The 25,631-nt window shown below is 39.6% G+C and overlaps 2 protein-coding genes across 2 annotated transcripts; one reads left to right on the forward strand and one right to left on the reverse strand.

Annotated features, from left to right (window-relative positions):
- The first annotated feature begins 433 nt into the window (after positions 1–433).
- Positions 434–9,674, forward strand: zgc:153867 (myosin light polypeptide 6). Its single transcript, XM_014992107.2, has 6 exons — positions 434–610; positions 3,868–3,895; positions 6,405–6,548; positions 7,002–7,175; positions 7,293–7,370; positions 9,171–9,674. Exons 1-6 carry the CDS (start codon positions 434–436, stop codon positions 9,197–9,199), a joined length of 630 nt encoding a protein of 209 aa, XP_014847593.2. The 3' UTR covers positions 9,200–9,674.
- Positions 9,675–13,548: 3,874 nt separating this feature from the next.
- Positions 13,549–25,619, reverse strand: c1ql4a (complement C1q like 4a). Its single transcript, XM_088007378.1, has 2 exons — positions 24,982–25,619; positions 13,549–14,730 (listed from the first exon to the last, which is right to left on the reverse strand). Exons 1-2 carry the CDS (start codon positions 25,525–25,527, stop codon positions 14,551–14,553), a joined length of 726 nt encoding a protein of 241 aa, XP_087863504.1. The 5' UTR covers positions 25,528–25,619; the 3' UTR covers positions 13,549–14,550.
- Positions 25,620–25,631: the final 12 nt, after the last annotated feature.

A 25,631-nucleotide genomic window follows, 5' to 3' on the forward strand; every position in this document is an offset into this window, starting at 1 on the left:
GTACTGTCATAAAAGCAAAATCATATTCACCCTTCCTAGCACACCTTTCCTCTGCTCCCCTGTGAATAAAATCCCAGTTTACATCTCTTACATATCTGACCCAAATAAAAGCATGTAGAGTCAGCACAGCCAAGCTTATTTCTAAATATATGTCACCTTTTCCACATTCCGCACTTGCTTTCATCCCACTCCTCTTACATTTTGCCTTTCATTTCTACTCATGTTGTTCCCTACATCCACCTCTTCATCATTCACCTACTTTCGTCCCTGAGCATCATCAGCATCACACCACTGCTCGCCTCCTCCTCTGCTCCATGGGACTCACCCAGCTGGCACACTTTACTTCACAGCTCTGTATTCCTTTTTGCAGCAGCCACACCAGCAGCTTTTACCGCAAACTCTCACTAAGTTCAGGTTGTCTTAGATGTCGGGAATGGCTCCTAAAAGAGAACCTTCCATTAAGAAGTCTCCTTCACCAGTGGCCGAAGCACGACTTGGTCCGCCTTTCCCCTGTTTGCCAGCAACACCTGCAGCTCCAAAACCGATTTCAGAGCAGAAGCCAAGGATGCTGCGTCCTTCTGATTCACCATTCGACCCCAGCACTATGGAGGTGAGTGATTCCTGAATATTTAGGGGACAAAGCCTGTGTGGGGCATTTATTAAGTGTGAGAATTTGCTCCCATCTTCTCAGACCTCATTTCGATCATGGCATATATACATACTCTGTCAGCTAATATTTTTTGTTTTGCGGTAGTAAAGAAGAATAACCTGCAATTACACCAAATAATTTTAAATTAACACGAATGCAATCATTTGCTAGATCGCTCTCTATTAGAGCGGATGTACTCTATTTTGACCACATTTAATTTTGATTTATAGATAATCTAAGTTGTGAAACAAAATGGGGCACTGAGTGCTGGCTGTCAGTCAGTTTGCCTCCTTGGGGAAGGAGAGCAAGTTCCCTGCTACAGTGTGAGCTATTTTCTTTTTAAAGAGATTCAGTGGCCTACTTTCTAAAGGCACTAAGCAACAGACTAGCAGAAAATGTAAAAAATAATACACTTTTAAGGTAATTTAACAATTAAAATAGTGAAGGACACCCAGAGTTAGTTCTGTAAAAAAGGAACTGATATTATTCCTTGTACAAAATATGTTTGCAGTAAAGATTTATCCTGGAGTGGCCAACCCAGAATCCAGACTTGAATCCGTATTAACATCTCTGGAGAGATCTGAAAAATGACAGTACAGACAACTCCATCCAAACTGATGGAGCTTGACAAGTACTGCAAAGAAGAATGGGTCAAACTGTCTAAAGATAAGATGCTAAGCTTGCATCATCATTTTTAAGGTAGATAAACAATGTATTAAGAAAAGGCTATAGTTACGTGAATGCGTTTTCTTGGCTTTTAAATTTGCAAAACACGCAGCAAAAAAATGTGTAGAATTTTGAAGGAAGACATTAATTTAATACAATTTGGAATAAAGCTGTGACATAGCAACAAGTGGAAAAAGCAAAGTGCTGCGAATACAATACATCAACATGCTACATGTTGATATTGTAACATCAACATGGACTAAGAAGTTGTAGACCAAGAAAGAATCACCACCTGAATCAAAGCCCGATTGATATTTACAGTTGCCCATGTGGTCAAGCCAAATGTCTTTTGAAGAAAGAATTAATAGTTAGATGAAGCCAACTTTACGCTGTTTAGCCTCAATGAAAATAAACATCTTGTGAGGTAAGGTAGAGTCTTACCTCACAAAACACAAAGAAAAGCACCCACAACAAATGAAATCACTTGGTAATCAAGTTTAAATCAACATTTCTATATAAAATGTCAGCATACATTCATATCACAAACTAATAATGCCTCATATTGGGTTTTGGTAATGTGTCTGAGTTTGCCTAACAGTATAGCTTTGCTGCCCCCCTCAGGAACTTTGTGTGTTACGTTGCATTGCATGGCTTTGTGAAGTGAATGCCTCATTTAGCATGTGACAGTACGTAAGCCATGCATGTCCACGGAGGGGTCACAGATGACTGGTAAGTGGACTGCATTGACAGGCTCTTAAGACATGCATCCTCAGTCTATGACCTCACTGACCTCAGGTACATTATTTATGCATGTCCACATATTCTCAGTGCTAATAGCCAAATCAAAGTCACTCTGGTTCTTAGTTGTGGTCAAACTCCCAACTAGAGAAAAAAACAAAATTCCAAAACTTCAATAATAAGAAGAACAACAATAATAAACTTAAACTGCCCTGAAAAGATGTGTTGTGTTTTTCAAGTCCGCTTTTCTTTATTGCTCTGTTTTTGGATGGTTTGTGCGTCTAGAATTCAAAGATAACCCTTGATTGTGTGTAGCGTATAGGCCATGCGCAGAGACTGCTCCAGAAATTGGTAATGTGCTTGAGTTGGAAGTGGGGTGTCTTCCATTCAGCCAGCACCGTGCAGCAGAGAGACATGTCTATCATAAACCAAGTGGAAATTAACAAGATGTTGTTGTTCTGAGTTTGCTCTAAATCTCTATTTTGAACCATGCAGCTTGTTTTCCTGATCTAAATTTCATAGAAAATGTTTCATAGATGTACAGCCAGCAAGGTTTTCAAAGATGGCCATCAATTCTAGGTCATTGTTGCACTCCACCACATGGTATAATATTCTTACCAGTCCACTGAAAACGCTGATGTCATGTCTAAACAAATTTCCCTTCATCCCTTTCTTAAGATTTCTAGTTCTGTTTTGAAGTTTGTTTGGCAAATATTCTTAAACTTTTGATTATCTGATTAACACTGTATGCTTATATTCAGTTTAGTTTTCAAACATTTATCCACTTGTTTTATCTTCTTGCATTTTCAAGCTCAACTTACAGCTCAGTTACGATTCAACTGCAACTCCAGTTGAAAGTTTTTAGCACTGTATTAAGATTTTCATCAGCGCTGAATAAAAAAAATATAAAAGAATCGGGACAAACAACATCATGACAGCAATAAACAATTGCTATGATTCCCAATATTGTTTTCCAAAAAACAAGTAATAAGAGACTACAGAAAATAAATAATTATTTTTTTAAAAGTCAGTGACACATTGAAAAATGTTTTCAGAAAAAAATGTTTTTGAAATAGTTTTTACATTTGCTTCTTTATTTATTATCGAACAGTGATATAAATTCCCAGACTAAGTTTAAATATGAGAAGCGGTCCAGCGAATGTTTCATTATGTAAAAATACATTTAGCATAACATATCTTAGCAGAAAATGTAAATCTATATTTTATGGGAGCTCAAAATGGAAATATATTTGAGATTCAGTATCGGTCCTTTGTGGTTTGTGTCCAGCTTTTTGTTTCTATATAAGGAGTGCTGCAGTTGTGCGGTGACGTCACCTCGTCCGTACTCTGCGTCGTGACGCAGTGAAGGCTTTTCTCTCTCTGCGCTTGTAATCGAGCCGTCACATTCTTTGGGTTTCCGTCGCCTTGGACACACCTCAGCCAGCAAAGAAATGGTGGGTTTTTGTCCATTTCACTGGACTTATTGGCTGTAATAGAGTCGGGCATCTAAATGAAAGCGTTTAATAAAGGAGAGGTTAGTTTCGCAGCGCGGTTAACATGAGTTTAAAGATGTGAACGGGTTAGCCCGTCCCAAGCGGAAGTACAACTTTTTGTTGAGCTAGCTTTAGCTTCAAATGATCAGTTATACGATTACCTCATTTTATTACTTAACTGCTTGCGTGTGTGATACATTTTCTGAATGCTATGCAAGTTGGAGGGTTTACCTTTTGAGTCTATCGCAATATCTGTTAAATATGTTCAGCAGCCAGAACGCCTTAAAACCATTTCCTCTCGCCTAATTTCTTCCTGAACAGTCTGACTTCTCGGAAGATCAAATCCTCGGTAAGTGTTTCTTTTATTTACGCATGTGAGAGTCTATCTGTGGGAACATCTCCATTTTCCTCCTGCTTGTTTGGCGCTCCTTCATTCCTGACCCTTAGCTCTTTATCACTATTGTCGATCTGCTCTATACCCGCTTGTTGCAGTAATCCTGGGTTTAGGGTTTTCTTCCTCTGTTTGCGAACTATTTCATCACTTTTTTCCCCCCCACTTGCAACTGCTTGTCCTTTCCAGATTGAATTTAACCTGGACCAGATTCATGGTAAGTGAGGGAAGAACCTCCGCCTTGCTCACAACGCAGAGGCTGTTCAGAGTGTTTAGGGTGTGATCTGCATGTCGGTCTTTGGAGCCGAACGTGTTTTGCATTGTTGTCCAGCTTCGTAATAATGAACATCATTACAATCCTTACCAGGCTTGACGTGTGTTGTACTGTTTTTGTATTCAGATGTTTTGTTTGCAAAGCCCAGACATCTTAAACTCGCTTCTCCTCCCATTGGTTTTGTTTCTTCAGGCTGCCATTAACCTCGTTTTGTCTGAAATGATCCGAGTTGCTCATCTCCAGTGTGTGTCCATGTTTGGTGTGGGAGAAAAGCGGTGGATGGGTCTTGTCCCAGCACTAGTTTGTTTAATCTTCCCTTGACATAATAGGCCATAGCTGCTCTCACTCTCCACCTACTTTTCTCCACTCCTCTCGCACCAAATATGGTGCTGGGAATTGTGCTAACAGGCCAGAGGGGAAGAGAGACATTCCTCAGAACAGGAGAAAAAAACTCCATAACAGTCCCAGGGCTTTTTTGGCGAATACTTTTCTTCAGAACAGTAGGAACACCCTTCTGCACGGATATTGTGTAATCTGACCCTGTGTCTCCCTGATGTCTGAGTCTGAGCGGCCTATGTTATCATTTTATCTTTACTGAAACTGCAGATGATAGAGTAGGACAGTGCTCTCATTTACAGTTGATAAAGACAACCAAACTCTTATTAAACCTAAATTAAATGGATTCAGTTTATTAATATGTAACTTTCCGAAAACATGTATTTTTTGGAGATTTCATTAAGTATTTTGTGGTGGTGTGGCTCTGACAATTTTTGTTTTTTTAAATGATAAAAGAAGTAAGGAAATGTGTTTGGAGCGGTGGTTCTCTGTTTTTATGCAAAAGCTGCATAGAATGTCAACTGCAGAACGACACCAATGGTAAAGACTTTTAAAAACAATGTTTTAACCTCCAACTATGTTATACATTTTTAAGTGGGCTGAATATCTTCATCTCAATCAGCTGGTATCATTCCAAAAAGAAAATGTGTTTTATTTTTCCTTTGTAAATGCTAGATGATTATTTTTAATAAGTTTTAGTGTAATTTCTCTAGCTTTCAAAAAATAAATAAATAAATAAATATATATATATATTTAACACCGATTTATAAAATCAATTTTCCTTTGGAGCCTTGGAGAAATTTAATTTTGTTGTTCCAGTGACAAAAGTGGCTCTTTAAATTGAATAAATTGCTGACCCTTTTTGACCAAAGCGTATTTGTTTTTAAAACGGTCCAGTCAAAGTCTAGACTTGAATCCAAACGAGAATCTGTGAAAGACTTGAAAATGGCTGTTCTGATGCACTGAATCCAGTCTTATGAAGACTGAGCTATTATCAGAATAAATGGTCTTACAATTATGTCTGTACATATAATTTGCTTAGTAATTTACTTATTAGAAAGCTGGCAAAGAAGAGTCTTTAAAAAAATGCATGCAACTGCAACAAAACTTAGTTCTCTTTAAAACAGGGGCTGAGTGCAAATGCAGATCATACTCTTTCTACAAACATTTTAAAACCCCATTTCCTTTTCTTCCTACTTCATAACCGTGTACTGCTTTGTGTTGAAGTGTGTCGCTCTAATATAGCAAAACAGTAAAAATTTAAGGAAGTTTGAATACTTCTGTAAGGCAAAGCGTCGATCGACTGTTTGGAAAAACCTGGTGATTTTTGACATGCATGTTTGGTAAATTTGTTCTATGGACACATGCATATTCAAAAAACAGGGAAACTCACAGAGCATGTGGTGTATTAATGTAAAAAATACATATTGGGTAGCTTCCTATTAATGAAGTTGAAATATTGAGTGCTTGTGACCAGATAACTAACGTAAATATTTTGGTGAATTGAGGAACCTACGAGGCAGTTTGCCTCGTCACCAAGCTGAGCTCAGAGAACAGGATGTTGCTTTCATCCGTTGTAATAATACATGTAACCATAGTTACAAATTTTAATCACACGGTTTTTTTTTTTCTCCAGAATCTGTAGTCTCCAGGTAAAATCCCCTTAAGATGGAATTGTTCTTATTTGTGATAATCTGACATTTTTCCAAGTCTGCTTGGGCGCCTTCTTATTCTCAGCCCGTGTTGTAATCTTTGTTGTCCACATCCTGTCTGTGCATCACTTCTCTCTATATGCATCAGCTATATTTTAATATTCAGCTCTTTGGCTAACTGGCTTCATGTCTGTGTGTGCCGCAGAGTTTAAGGAGGCGTTCCTGCTGTTCGACAGGACAGGAGATGGGAAGATCAGCTACAGCCAGTGTGGCGACGTGATGCGGGCCCTGGGACAGAACCCTGTCAACGCTGAGGTGCTTAAAGTGCTGGGCAACCCCAAGTCTGAGGGTGAGAGAAAAGTCACAAACTTGGAGGCTTAAAGGGATATAAACCCCTGTTTTGTGGGTGTTGTCAGCTCTGTCAGTGGCGCAAGGAGAAGAGTTATTAAAAGCTCATATTAGTGTTAAAATTTTGTTGTGCAGAATGTTCAGTTTTGAGATGACTGATGTATCTTGTCCTCACTGAGAGAGAAAACGGCAACATGATACCAAAGGTATATCGCAGCGTCTGTGGCCGTATAATACCTTTGACTTTATAAGCACCTGTTGTTATGTTAACATTAACTTCTCAGCTGATCCATTTAACAGGAAAAGATCACCCACACGTTCAGATCGCTCCAAATATTACGCATATTCAACCTCAAGTCTTGGCTGAGGAAAAAAATCAATTTCCTGTAATGTAAGGCTTTTAATCCCTTCAGCCTGATTTGTCTAATTTCTAGGCTTTTTCCTCATTTTGCAGAGATGAACACCAAGATGCTCGACTTTGAGCAGTTCCTGCCCATGTTCCAGGCCATCGCCAAAAACAAAGATCAGGGCTCCATGGAGGATTTTGTGGAAGGACTCCGTGTTTTTGACAAGGAGGGCAATGGCACAGTAATGGGAGCAGAACTACGTCATGTGCTCACCACGTTAGGTACGTCACGTTTTCATCTCTAGTCACACATCAGTTTGCAAACCGAAAGACGATGACAATAAAACATAAATTATTATTATTTGTCACATTAAAATGTGCATCGTTTTGGTTCATCAGGTGAGAAAATGTCAGAAGAGGAAGTGGAGACACTGCTGGCTGGACATGAAGATGCAAATGGATGCATCAATTATGAAGGTGAGAAGAAAACAGACTTGTGTCAAAAGTAACTTCTGCTTCCAATAAGTCTGAAGTAAAGCCACTTCATTTAATCCAGCTTTTTGTAATATTTAAATGTTCTTAATGCGCAGCACTGTTTGCTAGTAGGTTTCAGTTTTTAATGCTAGGTTAATTAAGTGCAAACATGTTTAGCATTAAAGTCTGCATTTCCTCTGATCCACAGAGAAAAACCCTGAGTTCTAACATGATTGAAGTGATAAAAACCAAATGCCGTTTGATCAGCACATCACATTAGAAATCAGGATTTTTTTTCCTTTGTTCATTAAAGGCATCAAAGCCAAAAAGTTATTTTGCATCAGCAAATTTCACGTTTCTTGGACTACAATCTACAGTTTATCTTATTGACTTTTGTGGTTAATGTTATTTGAAATTAGTCGAGATTGTTTATTTGATAATCTGTAGTTAGAGATGGATAGAGCCTTATTTCTATTCAAGCACTATATAAATGACCACAGAGTTGGGAGCACTGTCTGAATGTTTTATAGTGTGAAGTTTGAATTTGCCTCAAGTCTTTCTGAACAAAAAACAATTTAAAAGTGGATCACAAGAAATGCAAATGTTTTTGTTGTAGTAAATGACCAGCGATATTTAACATGCCATCTCTGGATGGTTCGTATCATTTGGTTGTGTCTTTATCCGTTTTAATCAAGCTCTTTAAGAAGCTGTGATCAGAAGTTAATTGCTGACAGTCTGTTAAATGTTCTTCCTCCACAGCATTTGTTCGTCACATCATGTCAGGCTGAGGGCCGGTACGGGCATTGTCCAAACCCGGGGGATGACACCTCCAGGCTTTCCTGCTACTTAGTTCCTAGACGCTAGTCTGTTTTTCTCATCACATAGTTCATATTGGCTAACAAACGATTGCCTGTTGAAAAGTAGACATCACTAGTAGGCTGTGCGGGAAAGCCTGGTGGTCTCTCTCCCCCTGCAGACGTGAGGCTTTAATGCATATAGCCTCCTGCTGCTCTGTTTTGCTCCTGCAGCCTTCTGCCTTGGCCCCTGGCTGCAGCATGCTCCTCTGCATGTGTCTATGGCTCCTCCACAGGTTGTATGGAGATATGGTGGACAGAATGGGAAGAGACTGGTCTCATTCAGGGAAAGCCTGGTGGTCACTTTTGACTGTGGTGATTATTAGACAGCGCTGCTAATTTCATTTGCATGTTAATGGGGCTTTTTAAACTTGGTGTTTTTTTCCCTTTTTATTGGTTTTATAGGTGTTAGATCTATCTAGCTGCTGTCCTCTTACATTTACATTACATTATGTATATCATAGCCACCAGATTCAGGAGAGTGGACCAGTCCCTTTTATATTTTTTTACTAACCAGAGAGTGTAACGGAGTTGCTCTTATGCTGACTGTTCTCTCTTATTTACTGATGGAAACTGAATTTGTAGCTGGCTGCTCTGACTGGACTGTAGCTCCCCTGATCTTCTCCTCCTTTTTCTCTGCTTCTCAGCTAGAGGAAGGCAAACAGCGAGGACGGCTTCTCTAACCAACTTTCTGTTGATCTTAGAGGACCAATAGCTTTGGCTGAATAGGAGATAGAAATAATTACCTCACCTTTTTCCCTGTCTGTCATCTTCAATTGACCCCCTTTTCCTGGCTCTAGATGAGGTGACTATGGGAGATCTGCCTCCAAATGCAGCATCTTCAAGAGGAGCAGCTCTTGGTCCTGCATGCTGTAATTGGAGCAGATCTCCAGTTTTTAGTGAGAAAACTAACTCTCTGTTTTTTTCTCCCTCTCTCTCTCTGTTTCAGAACTCGTCCGGATGGTAATGAACGGATAAAGAGCATCACAGTTGTTGTTTTTTTTTTTTGTTTGTTTTTTTTTTTTATTTCTGCAGAATCACATTCCTATATATTTCCATTTAGCTTTGCCAGCTCACCCCAACCTTTTACATGAGTTTATTTTACAGTTTTAATTTAAGAAGTGCCTTTACATTCCCTAGAAAAGACCCATGAAGCACCATTTTTAGATCTATTCACATGTATAAACCTTGTATTCATTGAGGATTATTTGTGCTTGCATAGTTTGTAACATTTCGAAATGCACCATAAGCTGTAACGATGTAACTAAAATTGGGCAAGACAATAATATATATCACATATACATATTTCTATGACTTGCTTTGGCTGTAATGTCCCAGATAGATTCATAAAAATGATCAAAAACTGTAGTTTGAAACATTACAAAGCATTCCCCATGTTATAAATTTGGCCCAAAATTTGTTGCTGCATTTAAATAAATGTGTTTTCCTGAAATGCTTTTGTGTCCAAGTGGATTTTATTTATTTTTGTATTTTTGGCTGAATATAGCTAAATACACTGTGGCCAAATGGGCGATACTTCAATTTAACAGATGTGTAACATATGTAGGAAAAAGCTCTGAATATTTTTCACATATTGTATGAATTCTCACTTATGTGTGAGAGCTCATGTAATTCTGCAGGTTAAAGGGGATCTATGTCAGTCCTAGCAAGGTGAATTTAGTATGTGAAGCAGTTGTGTGTAAAATATATTTTTTTGCAGTTTTCTCATGTCACACAAGAGGGCAGTGTTGCTACTTTGATCTAGTCTGTGTTAAAGCAAGAACCATAACATACTTCACTGTTTATATACAGTTGTGATCAGATCTGTGTTGAGATAAATATAAGACTTTGTGTGGCCATTTCTAGTCTATTGTTTGCAATAAATGCTTCAACATAAGCGTTACAGGATTTATTTATTTATTTTCATAATTTTCTTAGATACAAAGGCGTTAACATGAGCGGTAAAAGGCTGTTCAGTGGTTTCATGACCTTTTCCTGCATTTTCTTCTCAAGCAGTCACAACTATTTCCCCTCATTAGGCACCACCGCCGTCAAACAGTGGAGATTGTGTGTGAGGTTGTGGGGTGCTTCAGGTTCGGGAGGGTGTCATAGTCCACCACTGAATAGGTTCTCTACTAATTACTCTGTGTGTGTGTGTGTGTGTGTGTGTGTGTGTGTGTGTGTGTGTGTGTGGTCGATAGAAGTCAAGGCTATTGATTATTTTAATCCTCCTATTTGTGAATCTGTGATCCTCGTGGCTCTGCATTCGACAGGGGAATCACTAATGGGCCTCGGCGCAGCCCGTCTCAGACCTCTCCCCGTCCAATTAACTTTCAACTGGAATCTGCCAGGAGAGAAAGCCGTGGGCTGGGCCCAGGCTTGGTGTGCCTTCATCCTTCTTCGTTTTCTTTTTTTTTTTCCCTGCTCGGAAGCAACGGATTCTCCAAATCCTTCACTTCAGGAATGACACCAACTCTACTCTAATTAGATTTTTTTTATATATATATATATATATATATATATATATAAAATTCCTTTATGATGGAGAGGATATTTGAGCATTCTGCCTGATTTTAAGAGGATGATGTGGGTTCATTTCTCTATAAACATACAGATAAATCTGTGAGGCATTGTGGGATTTGACTCAGTTATTTGATGACAGGTGTGATTTAAATTTCATCACATTGTTTAAACTTTTTTTAAAAATATAAAGGAATTTATTTCAGCAATACACAGAATCAGTGCAAGACTACTGAATGATGTATTACTCATAATTATCTGATGTTTCTTTTCCCTATTAGTTAAGATTGTGAACTAATTTAACTAAATATGTCTTTAGAAATGTAATATTTTCTTTTAACTTGTTTTGTATCGTTTTTCTTTTATTACAATAATAACCAAACTAGCCAATCAAAAACTCACTCTTGGCTACAATAAATTAGTTAATATAAAAATAATTTAAAAAAAAAAGCTTGTGGTTTTAGCTGGCAGGTTAACAACCAAATAGAAAATAATGTCAACTTGAATATTTCAGAGACTTCTTATTTTTTGAGGCAGTTAAAAATGTCACCGAAATAGTTACAAATACATTGTTATTTTTTCCTGCATTACTTATGATTTTTTTTCAACGCATGCAGGGCTTAATCATACAGTGAATATGCTGAAGAAGAGATTTGGTGCTTGTGTACAAAAGAGAGTGAGACAAACATACAACGTTTATAAATTAAATACAAAATTGTCAATGAACAAACCTGACAAAATATTTGTACAAATATTGAACCCACTCCATGGTCTTATTCCTCCTGTGTTTTTTTTTTTTTCCTTTCTTTCTCTTTTTACAGTAATTCCAATAAATTTCCGGGCTTATCGAACACTGAACCAATTTGTTTGTAAAATTGATCTCTGTATAGTGTTACCTTTAAAAAGTATCAATGGTCTGGACTTTGTTGATCCGGGGTGCATGATAAGCTGAGGCCTATGAAGCTGTGCTGATGTTTGGGTCAGATTGTGTCCTGAGACATATTGAAAATCCATTTTGCAGCAGGCAGAGGCTTGTGGTCAGCTTCGATCTTTGCCCTGGGTTCACACAACTGTCCCGATCGACGGTCGCCTCGAATAAAACTGAGCGTGAGGACATGTTGAATGTGCATGTCGGTGTTCTACGCTGATCTTTGCCAGGTTGAAAAATAACACGCAGAAACAGACAGGTAGAGTTGGTACGGGTGTTTTAATAGTAATTGGTCACTCAACCTTCTAAATCCAGACTGCCCATCCCGAAGTTGGTGTGTTTACATGTAATGGAAGTAAAACATTGCAAATATCTGTAATGCCTGATACACTATTTAAAACACCGAACATGTGACTTTTATTCACTCATACAAATACTCTCACTCACAAAATGTACTCAGCAAACAAAACAAAAAAAGAAAGAAAAAAAAAGATATTTACACAATACATGATATGTTCTTGGGGTTTTCCTTTTTAGTGCCACTCTAAAGCTTTTGACACTCCTGACAAAGATGTAGCTATAGCAAAAAATATTAATAATAAATCATGTTTTGGCTCAGGTAGGATTAACACATTTATACTGACTTGATAAGAACCCAAGTACAGTTAAGTTTTTTTTTGTTTTTTTTCACTTTCTTGAAATTCAGAAGTTTGGCACTTTCATCCTGACAGAACTGAATCTGGTTTGAAGGCCCTCTAACACCTTGTCAGCTTCATACACAAATCTTCTGTGTGTCTCAGATAAGTGCCACTTCATAATTACTCTGGTGATTTGCACAGGATTATAGTACATTTCAAGATACCTGTTTGGATTCAGACTTAAATGTCTGGAGACATTGTTTCAATATTTTTTTTTTAACCTAAAATTGTTTCTATTTTATATTGTCTCTCACAAGTTCCTCCTGTCGTAAAACACAATGTGATGTTAAAACCCCTATAGGATGTTCTCTCTCTTTTTTTTTTTTTTTTTTTTGTCCAAAGCATAAAGCAATGTTTGTTTTTATTTCATCAGACCGCAGGACATAGGTCTAAAAATATTGACCTCTTTGACCCAACATGTAGACAAATAGAAATCAAACTGTTTACATTGATTTTGGATTTATGACTTCTTCTTTTCTGAAGGGCTTTTCAGAGCAACAGGCTCATTTTACACATGATCCGTCTCCTTTTTGAACTGTATCTTGACTCGATATTTGCACACTGTTTATACATGCTCATAACTCGTGTGGAGGTACGTAGATATTTTCCGAATATCTTGCGAGATATGTTTTTGATTTTTTTTTTTTCCCTTTATGTCACAGAGGTAGTGTTTCAAAAACATATCCACAGGTTTGCTCGCATTTCATCTAGAGGTTTCCAATTAGCCTTGTTGATGCTTTCAGAGCAGTAACCTTTTCAGCTTTCTGAAAATGTTTAAATGCATAGTAATTTTACTATAAACTTCTGAATTAGAAGGAAGTGATAATGAAGCCTCTGAAAATCATTTCTCTAATCATTATGACATTCATTAAATAGACATTTCTGTGGTAATCCTAACTGAGCTAAAACATAAATGGCTTAGTCTGATTTAGACACTAGGAAAATTAGAGCTATGTGTCTTTCGACACACTGCTGTATGCAAATGCATGATTTAAATGACATAAAAGGTTATTTTATTTTACTTTATTGCAGAAGCATAATTTCACACAGCCTTCTTTGTTCCAGTCTCAGTTGTTTTAAAGCTTTAATTATGTTTGGCAACTGAGTAGAAGCCATTTCTTGAATTTTCTGATTTATGAAGACGTTTTCTTTTCTTTCCTGTTTGGAGAAAAAAGGTAAGAAGAAAAAAGGTATGCAAAGTGTTATGTTGATATACTTGGGCAAACAAGACTGTTTATGGATTACTAATAGAAGATCCTTTGCGGTTTGAGAAATTGAAGTGTAAAATACACATTAAATAAATACTTCATAAACATTTAATTTATAGAAATTGTGGCTCCAGTGATTATCAAATGAGGAAGCATTTTTTTCCCCGCGCTAAATAAATTGAATCATTTTTTTAATGTATGAATGTATTGCTTCTGCAGTAAAAATGAATTGACTTTCAAGCGTTTTGTACATCTTTACCAGCAGTGGAGGCAAATGTGAAGGGAGGGGCGCTGTTTGTTGCTACATGTATGATTATGACAACATTTTTCTGTCAGTTTTGTCTCATCTCAGATCCAATCTCAAAGCGATCTAATTTATTACAACAGAAGTGTGAGTCCTTCTGGGTATGCTTTGCTCCGAAGCAGATGCCGAACCATGAAATCAGAAATTCTTGAAATCAGAGATGGCTAAATATGCATTCACCTCAAAATGTCATTTTATCAACACCATTATTGCATTTCAACTATCCAACTTGTGGTGTTTATTGTGTCATCGTTCTCACCATGTAGGTTAATAATAGATTATATTACAATACTTTAGATATTTCTGAGCCTCGTTGTTAAATAGTTATTTTAAGCTGTCCTGTATATCCTGATGTCTATATTTGCACAAAAAGGGTTCCAATAAATAAACGCTGTTGCTGATGATCGTTGGCTCAGTATCTCACCACTGGATTTAATTGTCACTCTGTCAGATTTGCCGCGTTGCAATCCATTGTAATCTCACAACACGTCTATGTAGGTGTGTGCACGTGTGCTGGCTTACATGCATGTGTGTGGATATTGTTGTATGTGCATTTATTTGCATCCATACTGTACATGTCCATGTCAACCTCTTCTACGGTTCAGTTTTTTTTGTTTTGTTTGTTTTTTTGGGTTTTTTTTTTTTTTCTTCCTCTGGATGTAAATTTAGCTTCAGTCTGGGTAGATAAGGAAGCCAGAGAAAGTGCTGTACTTGTTCTGGTTTCCTCCGTGAACCTTCCCTCCGTCCAGCTGCACGCAAATCTCGTCCCCGACGTCCAGATGCAGGATCACGCTGTTCGAGGCGTAGTCGTAATTCTGGTCAGCGTCTTGAGCGATGGCGCTTGCTCTTACCTGGCGGGGGACATGCACACACAGGCAGTTAGAGCAAAGCGAACACTTGTAGCTGTTCTAGCGCTTCCAGGCTGCCTTTAAACCTACTACTGCAACCTTCAAACGAGAGCCTGACGAGTCCGACATCGCTTTCACTAACGACAGCGATGCGGCTTGATGGGACTGTGACCTGTGACCTGACAGATGAGCACAGATCCTCAATTGCGTATTGATTTCATCTGGATGGGATAAGACCTGTGGATGGACATGTGATTGGGTTCTGAGACAAGGTTGCTTGCAGGGGGACAACAGGTTGTCTGTTGGGAAACAGCCTAAGCCAATAAACAGCATCGCTATCCACATCAACTATTGACCTGTTGCTTATGATGCTGGACCGGCTCGATGGGCGCGATATTGAATGGGGTGGACAGTTTCACATTTGCATGCTCCGCAGGTTGGATCTTATTGACCAAGCAGCAGTGGATCTTTACTTGTTTGTTAGCACATTTAATTGGGTTTACTCAGTGCAGAGACGCGAGAGCTTAAAGTAAGTTTCCGTTTAACAACAAACACGTTTTGAATATGTTATTTTATGCATATTTTCTAAAAAAAAAAAAAAAAATCAAGTCAGACATGCTGTGCTGTTGTTAGGTGTCATATTTTTAAATGTTTATGTAAATAATAGGCCGTTGCTCGACTCATAGAGAACTAACAAAACAAACATTTATCATAGTTTTACTTAAATAGTATGATTTAAGCAACATTGCAGTTTCCAAATGAATTTTGTCTGTACTAAGGGAAAAAGGATACCAAGGTTAGTAGTAAGCACTAACCTTGTTAATTCATAAATTAACTCTGATTAACCAAATGATTCTCAAAATCTGAGTTCAGTTTCAAAAGCCAAACTCAGGGCTGCGAGCCTGAAGCTGTCTGACAACTTAAAATATGCTAGAATATCTCAAATGCAACACAGACACAGGAACTGAAGGGCAGAAAAAAGCCATTGATAGTCTGGTTACCAACGCATTTCTAATGTGAGATTCCAGCACAGCACAGCTGGGTCAAATATCCACAAATTAAGAAAACATGGAACAGTGCTGAACCTTCTCTCAGGTGTGGAGAGACTGTCAAATCTGGACTTAAGCAGGTCAGTGTAACAGGGTGGAAGCAGCGGTAAAATAAAAAAAGAACTGCATTTCGTTAATGTAAATTTAGCACAATTTTTTATATTTCTGGTTTTATAACACTGTCTTGTGTGCTATGTGTGATGCTTCAGTCTTTCTGCATTCCCTTATTTTTTTTATTTTTTTCCTCAAGTGACCAGACACTTTTAAAGTGGATCTTTAGACTCTTGCTTGTTAATTGTGGTAATTTTTTTTTTTTTTTTTTTTTGCTGAAATTCACACATGAAACTTGACTGGGCTTCAGTAAAATATGTCTGACCAACACTGATCCATGAGTAGAATTTAATCTTAAAATTGTAAGTGTTTTGCTTCACTGTGCTTCTAGGTTCTGATGTAAATACGGAGAGAGGACTCGTGTCTTGAATGGCTGTTCTCTTGACTTTTCCATTTAATAAGTGAGAGTTTGAAAAATGAACCCTTGTTTTGTGCCACATATGCTGATTAACTCTTTAAAAAAAAAAAGCTAAAGCATGAATTTAAAAATACACAGGGCGCATTTTACCCGAAGGAAGTGTTAGGAGTGTCGTAACCCCGGAGAAACAATGTGTCATTTCAGTTTAAAATATTTGCTTTGACAGTAACGTATTTCATTCGGTTTGATTAGATTTAATCCTTGAAATTTACAAGACATATAGTCACCCTCCTAAAAATCAGGAAATATCAATAACTTTGTTGTTGCAACTCCAATCATCAGACATATGTCAGCCATCAGTGGCCTTGTGTCTGGCTTTTTGTCCATTCTGGACAGGGAGCACTCAATCTATGCCAGCCGCCAGACGAGCTACGCACATCTCCATGACAGCCACAGAGTATGATCTGCCATTCAACTACCGCCATGTCAGCCCCGTCACAGGGACTCTCCAACGAGTACATATCAATTTGAAAATAGTCAGTCACAGAGCAGCAACGCCTGAATTACTGTATCTAAAAAATAAATGTGCTCCTTCCCCACTGCAGCAATTCATTTTTGTCCCTGTCTGGACGAGCTGCTCACCATTTATCAATCCTACAGTTGTGCTTTATTGGCTGAATATAATCTGGGATCATTATGAGATATAAAATGAGATATGAGCTATGGATGCTTCGTCCAACGTACGGCGTGATGTTGACTGGTTCCCCTCCATTTTAAATCATTTTTAAAAAATGGAATCCCAGAAGTAACTCGTTAAATAAACACCTGGCTTCCCAAGTTTATGCTTCTCTCCACGAAAGCAGAATAGATCATTTTTATTTTTTTTTTTTTTCAGAACTGATGTTGTTTGGTGTGTAACGTAAAACTAAAGCTTGCTGTTCTTTTTTTTTTTTTATTATCATTTACCTTTGATATCAATTAGGCATCAAATTGAAGAGCCCAAATTATAAAATGAATGGATCACGATTTAGTCCTGAACACTGTCAGGTAACTGAACTGGTTTCACCACTTTTCATCTGAGCTTCATCCTGTCTGCTGGAGTGTGAAGGTCGGTGCTGACGTTTAGGGACACTCGGCCGTCACACATTCTGGCAGTCAGTGGTAGTTCTTCAATATTGCCCAGGGCAAGAAACTCCTTCCACTACTGACGGACAGAACATAACGCCGTAAAACAACTTTTTTTATTATGCAAGATACTTATCAGAAGCACTATAGTCAATCAAAGTACATATTAGGAATCTCTGATAGAATATCTAGTTGAAGTATGAACAGTCCAAGCGTGTCCCTTTGTAAGCTAGAGATGGTCCAGACTCTTTCAAAACAAAAAATAAAAAAACAATAAAGTATCCCTTTAATTCAACACTAAATCATAGCCTATGACTCAGATACCAACTTCAAAATTATTTACCACCTATGAACATGAGCCTACCAAGGGCCAGTGGTAGTGTTGCTACATGCAAAAGTCAATAAAAGTGCACTTTTTTTCTACCTTTGCTTCTGCTTTACGGTGCTCCCAAGGAAATGTTGCCATGGGCGGAAAGCAACATTGTCTACATCACACATTGCCCAGTGGGCAGTTAAATGGTTCCTGCCACACATAACTCTCTTGGTGTCTTCATTGTGTATAAATCAAGTTGAGTTAGTCCTGGAGGCTGAGGATAACTGGTGGCCTGACATCTATCATCATGAAACATCTTCACTGTCGCGCTTGTTTGTGCGAGAGGTATGTTTGGATCGGGCAATTATTTACGTAAAAAATGATGATTATCGATGCAGGAAGTAGAGGCCGCATGCTGTGCATCACCAATGAAATTCCCGTGTGAAACACGTCTTGAGAACAAAATATTTCTAGGGTTTCCAGTCAGAGGAACTACATCACTGAAAAGTAACACTCAGCAGCGTACGAGTTCATTTTGCGCCACTTCCTCGACAATGTTCATGAAAAACACAGTTTTTGTAGTTTTTTCAGGTTAAAACTAAGAAGGCTCTTGCACGTTTACCTTATTAAAGTGGAAGAATGCAATGTCCTACATTTCTTTGTCTTTTTTTATTATTATTTTCTTGGTGTAGAAATAATTTTTTGTCAATTGTGAACTACAACATGAGGTTATGAGTCACTCTTTCTTTGAAAAGGTTTTCTGTATTCAGTCAAGACTAATGAATGGGTGTGCCCAAGTTTGCTTTTGAATAAAAGCTGCTGGATGTTGTCATGATATTTAAACCTTAAAATCAAATACAAAGCAAAGAGCACAGTTATTTGCATTTGTCACTTTACAGTTTTATGAAAATCTTCACCTTAAAAAATGTCAAACTGTCCATCTGCATCAGCCGCATGCGCTGTTGCATGGCCTGCGATTCGGACAACCGTGACTTATGGTTTTTATAGAAAGAACCATCAGGGAATAGGTGGACGTTTGTTACTGCTGCGAGATTTGTGTTTCCATGAGACCATCCCCCAAACAACAACAACGCAGATACATATTCATCTGTAAAGGTTAAGTTGTTCTGCTTGACACACGTAGTGACAGCCAATATCACATTTGCATCTCTGGCTGCTTCTGACAGCGATCCGCTTGTTGTGACTTTTTATCGACAGCACGCGTCACCATGCTCATTATTTTTGGCCCAACTCAAAGTAGATGTGCGAAGAGCTTCGGCCCCACTTGGGCTTTTGGATTTTAATGATCTAAAAGTTGCTTTTTTATTATTATTATTATTATTACAACGATCGATATTAGACGAGTTGGTGTTGCAGCTGACTGTTCGTGTGTGTCAAAGGACCAACGCTGACCGTCAATTAATGCAGCTGCCAGACAGAGAGTCGTGTGGGAGATGTGCTGGGATTAGGACGGGAAGCCGACAGAGGAGACGGATACGGCTGGAAGACAGACTGATCCATGTGAACCAGGCAACACACGGCGCTGATCCTGGAGCTGGAAGGGCTGTGAGCCATGAGGCAGGGGCCCCCGGGGCTTGCCTGTGGCTGTCTTTGTCTCCTCCTAGCCCTTTCATTACCGGGCCTCCTGTAAACACGCCTGGGAGGAGACGGCCACAGACGAAAGGCAGGAGAAAAGCAAGAGCGGGTGGAGGAGCGAGGAGCAGCTGCCGTGTTGTTTCCTCCACAAGCAGAGTCACTGCGCAAAACACAGGCAGGGATAATAGACAAAAGTGAAGTGGTGGAGGAAGGCGGAGGGAAGAAATACGCGCCAGAAAGTTGATAAAGGGGGGCCTGGAGTAACAGACTGATCAAGCGAGGCTGTTTTTGTGAGACCAGGGAGATGCGGGGGTGTATGAAGTCTTGTTGTTATCCGTGGTGCTGGGCTCCACTGGTAATAAAACTGACAGGGTTCATTCGCAGTGATATACTGACCTCTTAAAGTGGAGACAATAGAAAAGTAGCCGTTAAACTTACCTAAGGGACCCGAGCACATAGCAGGAGGTTTGGGAAGAGGCTGCGGTGAGGTTGTGGAAATAGAATATTTATTAAATAGGCTTTGCCTCTCCACTGGGAGCCCTGGGATTACAAGGTGACAAGCGATTTAGGCACTGAACCGTGCCTGGGACTGCTATTACCTGCCATTCGGTAACATATTGGGCTGCGGCTTTTATCTCACTATTATCTTATAAGAACAAATCTCCCTTACTTTTCATAATACTTGTGCATTTCAGTAAATTCAAATATCTTTATAAAGTAAATTAATTTCACCCATTTCATGAAGAAAAAAAAAAGTTGTATTATTCTGAGTCAGATGTTTAGCTTTGTCAGTTTTGATGACTAAGCCTTCTACCTGATGGAAACCCAACTTTCAGCTTTTCAGAGCAATTTGTACCATAATAGCAATAAAATGAATCTTAATACAGAAATTTTGGCCTATACTGTTAGGTATGTCCCTGCACTTTCCATAATATGTGCCTAAAACTTGGGCAGGGATCCTTTTGTATCAATTATTGTATCAGTGTATGGTGGTACAGAGGTGACCAGGCTCACTGGCTCTGCTGGGTTGCTTCTGAAGCCCTGGATGCTTTCATAGAAACCTTCAGCTTATCTACATGGCTGCATCTGATGCCCTTCATCTTCTTTCTGATGATAGTTCATAGATTCTCAGCGGAGTTTAGCTCAGTGAAGTTCCCTGGCCAATTAAGCACACTGATAACATAGTCACTGAGACAGGAACTTGTACTTTTGACAGTGTGAGCAGGTAGTAAGTCCTGCTGGAAAATGAAATCAGCATCTTTAAAGGAGAATAAAGTGCTGTAATAATTTGCCTGGTGGACATCTTCACCGACTTATAATACACAGTCAGAGAACAGCAGCTGGTGATGTAGCACCTCAAGCCTTCCTTGACTGTTATTCTTACAACACTGGACTTCAAGCAACTTGGTTTCTGACCCTCTCCAGTCTTCCTCCATAATCTGAGCCATAATTTTCAAATAACTGCAATGTTTTTTCTCCTTGCCTTTCACCCTTCATAAGATCCTTCTGGCTTTTCAGGAAAACTTTAGGTTAAGGAATGAAAAAGTTTGATGTCTTTGATGTGTCTGTGTGTGTTGTGGCTCTTAAAGCTTCACTCAAAAACAATTCATGCCTCATAAATCTCTTTCTGACTCTCAAATGAGATTTAATTCACCATCATCTCAAAGCAAAAGTTATCCCTCTTACTTGTGTGCTGTTTCCTACCACAGTTTGTCCTTCCACTTAATTTTTCCATCAACATGTTCGGACACAGCCCTTTCTTGTCAGGCTTTTCTATGTTTAAATCCGACATTGCAATATTGTTGATATTAGTATCTTATTAATCCGTATTGCTCGCCTTCACCCTAGTTTGTTCTCCCTCTGCTCTCTCTCTCTCTCCCATCATCCGAACCTCAGCAGCAGACAACTTTATTAGTTGTGCGTATAGACACTTAAAATCCACCCAAGGGGCCACATATCTGTAATTAAAAATATATGTTCATAATGCCTTGGACAATGACATCCAAGCAGTCTTTTGAGATTGTGACATTGCAAACACTGATAGTGCAATGACAGATGATGTAGTTGTTAGTTTTAATTGGTCAGAAGCCACAATCATAAAAGTAACTAAAACAGACCACTGAAATACATCACTCTGTATGTAACGAATTTACTTATAGTTTACTTTTTGAAATGAATTGCTAAAATATTTTTACTTTATTAAGCTGCACCTGCATGTGAACTAAAAAGACGGCGTTTGTCTTGTCACATTTCTTCTCTGCATCTCACACTCTGTCTGTTTTGAGTCTAATTATATTCCACCTGCAGCCTAACTATGTCTCCTTACTGGGGGGAAAAGTTAATCCAGGTACCGGTCATTACAGCAAGTGATGACATTTTAACATTACCGTGTGAAATAACTTGACCTTTACCGGGGCTATTAAAAGAGACCTGTGACAGCTGAAAAAAACATGGGCGAGATTAAATGAGAGCGGAGCCAGTGTCTATTTGTCTACATAGCATCTTGCCTTGAGAGTGTTTAACATAGACATTCAGAGGTGAGTTTTATTATTATAAATAACCGGATTAGCAGCTCGGCTAATGAGGAGCGTGTGGGATGTGCGGTTGAGAAGGTACACATGACGTATTATCGTCTCCTCGTGCCTCGAGAAGCATGCCAACGCGATCACACACTGTCCTAATAACATCTGGTACTAACCTGGAATATTTAGTCATTTACAAGCCATACATCAAGACAGGATATTAGGAGCAGAGTAATTAAACACATTTATATCATCAGTTGAGGCAATGAGAAATATTTAGGGCTATTCATTTGGAGAAAGATGAAATCCATATTGAGCCATTAGGTGTCCTAATGAAACACACCCATCTATCATCTTCGGCCTCTTTGTCTACAGCTGAGCAGAGGACATACAGGCTTGTTAATGCGCCCGACGAGAACAGGATGTTTCTGTCAATCAGACGCTCACAGGTCAATTACAAACATGGAAGCGGTTGAAGATTTCCCCCTTCGATCAGAAATCCCCTGGCCCTGAAGCAATGCTGTGGTGCAGTGATTTGTGGAGGTTACATCGAGCAGGTTGGTCTTACATGGTGGGGGGGCAACTTGATACTGGATCTATAGGGAACCAAAAGGAAGAAGCAAGCGCAACGGTTCCTAACAGTACAAGTACAAAACCACAACTTAAATGTCATGAGCCTGTGATGTGGTCAACAGGGGGTTGGCACAGGTAGTAGCAGTGTTTTATGTATGTCATATGGCTCTCTGCACAGGGCGCCACACGGTGTGGGGCACCACAACGTACATAGAAAACCTTTATTATGTCTGTTATGCAAAAAATCGGTTTCCTAAAGCTGATTTGATTATCCAGAGTTCAAATGAATAAAAAATACTCCAGTCTATCAAGTGTGTGTGGTTATACTAATGTAGGAATTTAGTGCTGGACTTAAAGTGCATTTGTTTTTCGTTTTATTATTCTGGGATACATTTGACATACTGTAGTCATATTTTGACTTGTCAGACTTCAGCTAGATTATTTCATAATGAATAAAGATTTGCTTAAACAGAATGTAAGAATTATTAAATCTATGCTGCATAGGTGAGAAGACATACATTTGTATTTTCATTGCTTCCTTAGCATTAAGATCACATCAAATTATGACAAGCATCAAGAATCACGACATATCGACCAGTCTAACCTGAACTGGTTTATTCCAACGGATCCACCAGATCCGCCAGGCTGCTACACATCTAACAGTGTTAAGCTCTTAAGATGATGAAATATGTGAATACTTTTTCTTATCAGTTTTAGCTTTTTATCTATTTGAATTTTCTGTTATTCATCAATTGAATAATTTTTACACTAATATCTGATGTCAGACAAAAACTGTTATGTTTTTCTGTCTCAGGATTCAGGCAAATAATTTTGGTTTGATTTGAATGTGATTTAAATTAATTTTCAGAAGAGACTAAGAAACACTGAGCTACTCCTCTCACACATGTAGAGACTTTAGAAAATAACTTTCTTCTCCCCTCGCCTCTTTATTTATTTTTTTTCTTTGGTCAACCTTGATCACTTGTCAAGCCGCTACGTGTTGAGTGGGTGTTCATCGGTCATCCTGCCTGATCTCATCCTGGCCTTCAACACACGCCTCCCAAATGCCTCGTCTACCAGCCCACTGTCTCCAGACCTCCATTAAGTCATCTATCGTCCTCCGCCCCACCCATGGTCACCGGCCCACGTCGTCCTCATTGTGGCAGAGTATATATTCAGGATAAACTTGGGAACTCAACGGAGCACTGAATAAAAATGACCCAACCTGTTAAACGTGCAAATATTTAACAACACAGGTAGAAAATGCAAATAGCCAAATTGTGCCGTGGGTGATCCTTTGAAAGGCACAGCAAGAGACAATATCCAATAAAGCTGGAGCACCTACGGCAATGGTTAAAACAAGTCTCTTTGATTCCGTGGTCAGGAATGTAACCTGTCAAACACGCCCCCCCCCCCCCCCAATTTACTAAGCCCAAGCCACCGACTGGCCTCAGGCATCGCACCCCGACTGCCTGTGGGCTTTAAGCATGGTCATGCATTCTGCAGAATTTCATCCGCACTCCATTTTCATCCAGCTGCAGTTCTGCTTGGGTCTGTCCCCGTTAAGAGTGTACTCTATTTAGCAGAAGTGTTTAAAGAAGCCACCCGACTGTTGTCACTAGGACCTGGGTAAGGTTAAATAATTGAGCTGAGCGAAAGATAATTAATGGAGGATCAATGAACAAGACGGGATGAGGTTAGGAAAGGAAGGTACAGCTGCCGTTTGAAGGAGGGGGGTGTCTAATCCAAGATGAATGAATTATTTAGCAGACTAAAATGACTTGAATGACAATGCGGAGTATTAGATGGGAAGCCCTTAAATGCACCTTCGTGTCTGTGGTCAAATAAACTTCCACAATCAAGAACCGAGGGTTGCTCTTGCACATTTTAGTTGGTGATGCCCATTGCAACTCGTGTCTGCAAAGTAAGGTCTGAGCAGAAATGATTTACATTTAGAGTCCTTGATGGATGAATGAATGTACAAAGCAACATGATCAGGAAGAATGTTTCTTGAATCTGGACTTCTCCGATGAAATCCCTGTGATCTCCACTCCTCTCCTTCCCAGCACCACCTCTGTATTTAATTAGTGTCTGGGGAACGAGGCAGTGGATGAGTGGACTGTCGATATTAAATTCATTATTTCCCCAGCCGAGGTGCAAACTCGACTGTCCACATTCTGACAGACATGTCTCCTGTGCTCTTTTGCACTTGTGTTTAGGTGATAATCAAGCTTCTGTGTGGGATTCTCACTAATTAGACTGTTATTTTTTGCCTGCATTCTGCCACTTGTCATTTAGCCAAGGCACATGTGGGAATGCAAATATGTGCAGGCTGAGATTTTAAGGCCGTATAGCATGTCCTCCCCCTTAATGAGGAGAAGGGTTGCCGTTTCATTCTTTGCTTGTCATGTTGCCACTTGCTAAGTGGAATGTGCTCTGAATCTGAAAAGCCCAATGTTGCAGAGGTGAATATGAGACAGGATATCAACAGTGAAAAAAAAGATATCTGCGGTGTGTTCCTGTGTGGCATTTACATACAGACTAAGCCTCTGGCTTAACACACACAAGCTCACGCATACACACGCACACACACACACTTTTACTAACCAGTCCATTCTTCTTCAGGTCTGCCCACATGCTAGTCCCATCACCACCTCTCATTAGTACATGGTAGGTGAAAAAATAGATGCCAGGCAGAGGGCAGGTGAACTTGCCGGTGCTGGGCTCATAGTAGTTGCCCACATTGGTCACCACATCATCAAACTTTAGTATTTCAGTGCCCTCGTGCTGCTTGCGTAGCCCTGCGTAAAAGGCGATTTTAGGGGTGTAGATTGAGGGAGAATACCCCCCAGGACCAGGACCGGGGGGTCCCTGCGGCCCCGGTTTCCCCGGCTCCCCCGGGGGTCCGCGCTCCCCGGGAGGTCCCGGATTCCCAGGAGGCCCTCGAAGTCCAGACCTAATCTTCTTTCCAGAGTATTCCTGTGGGGGTGGAGACACAGCTATGAGCTCCTGACCAGGCTGAGAGGTAGCGTATGGATCACACACCATCCTGCAGCTCCCAAGCATTTCATATCGGCTCCCGGTGGCCCCAGCACTGCCACCTTTGGTCGTGTGAACGAGCAGAGGAATGGCCACCAACAGTATCAGAACCATGGCCACGCCAACAGCGGCTACGATCACACGTTTCCTGCGGCTGAGCCGAGAAGCGGCCAGTGTGAGGAAGTCCTCCTCCCCCTTGGCTGGAATAGTGCCGGCCA

Source organism: Poecilia mexicana, unplaced genomic scaffold (assembly GCF_051168715.1).
Source record: "Poecilia mexicana isolate PSO_F unplaced genomic scaffold, ASM5116871v1 scaffold_7, whole genome shotgun sequence".
Lineage (NCBI taxonomy): Eukaryota > Metazoa > Chordata > Actinopteri > Cyprinodontiformes > Poeciliidae > Poecilia > Poecilia mexicana.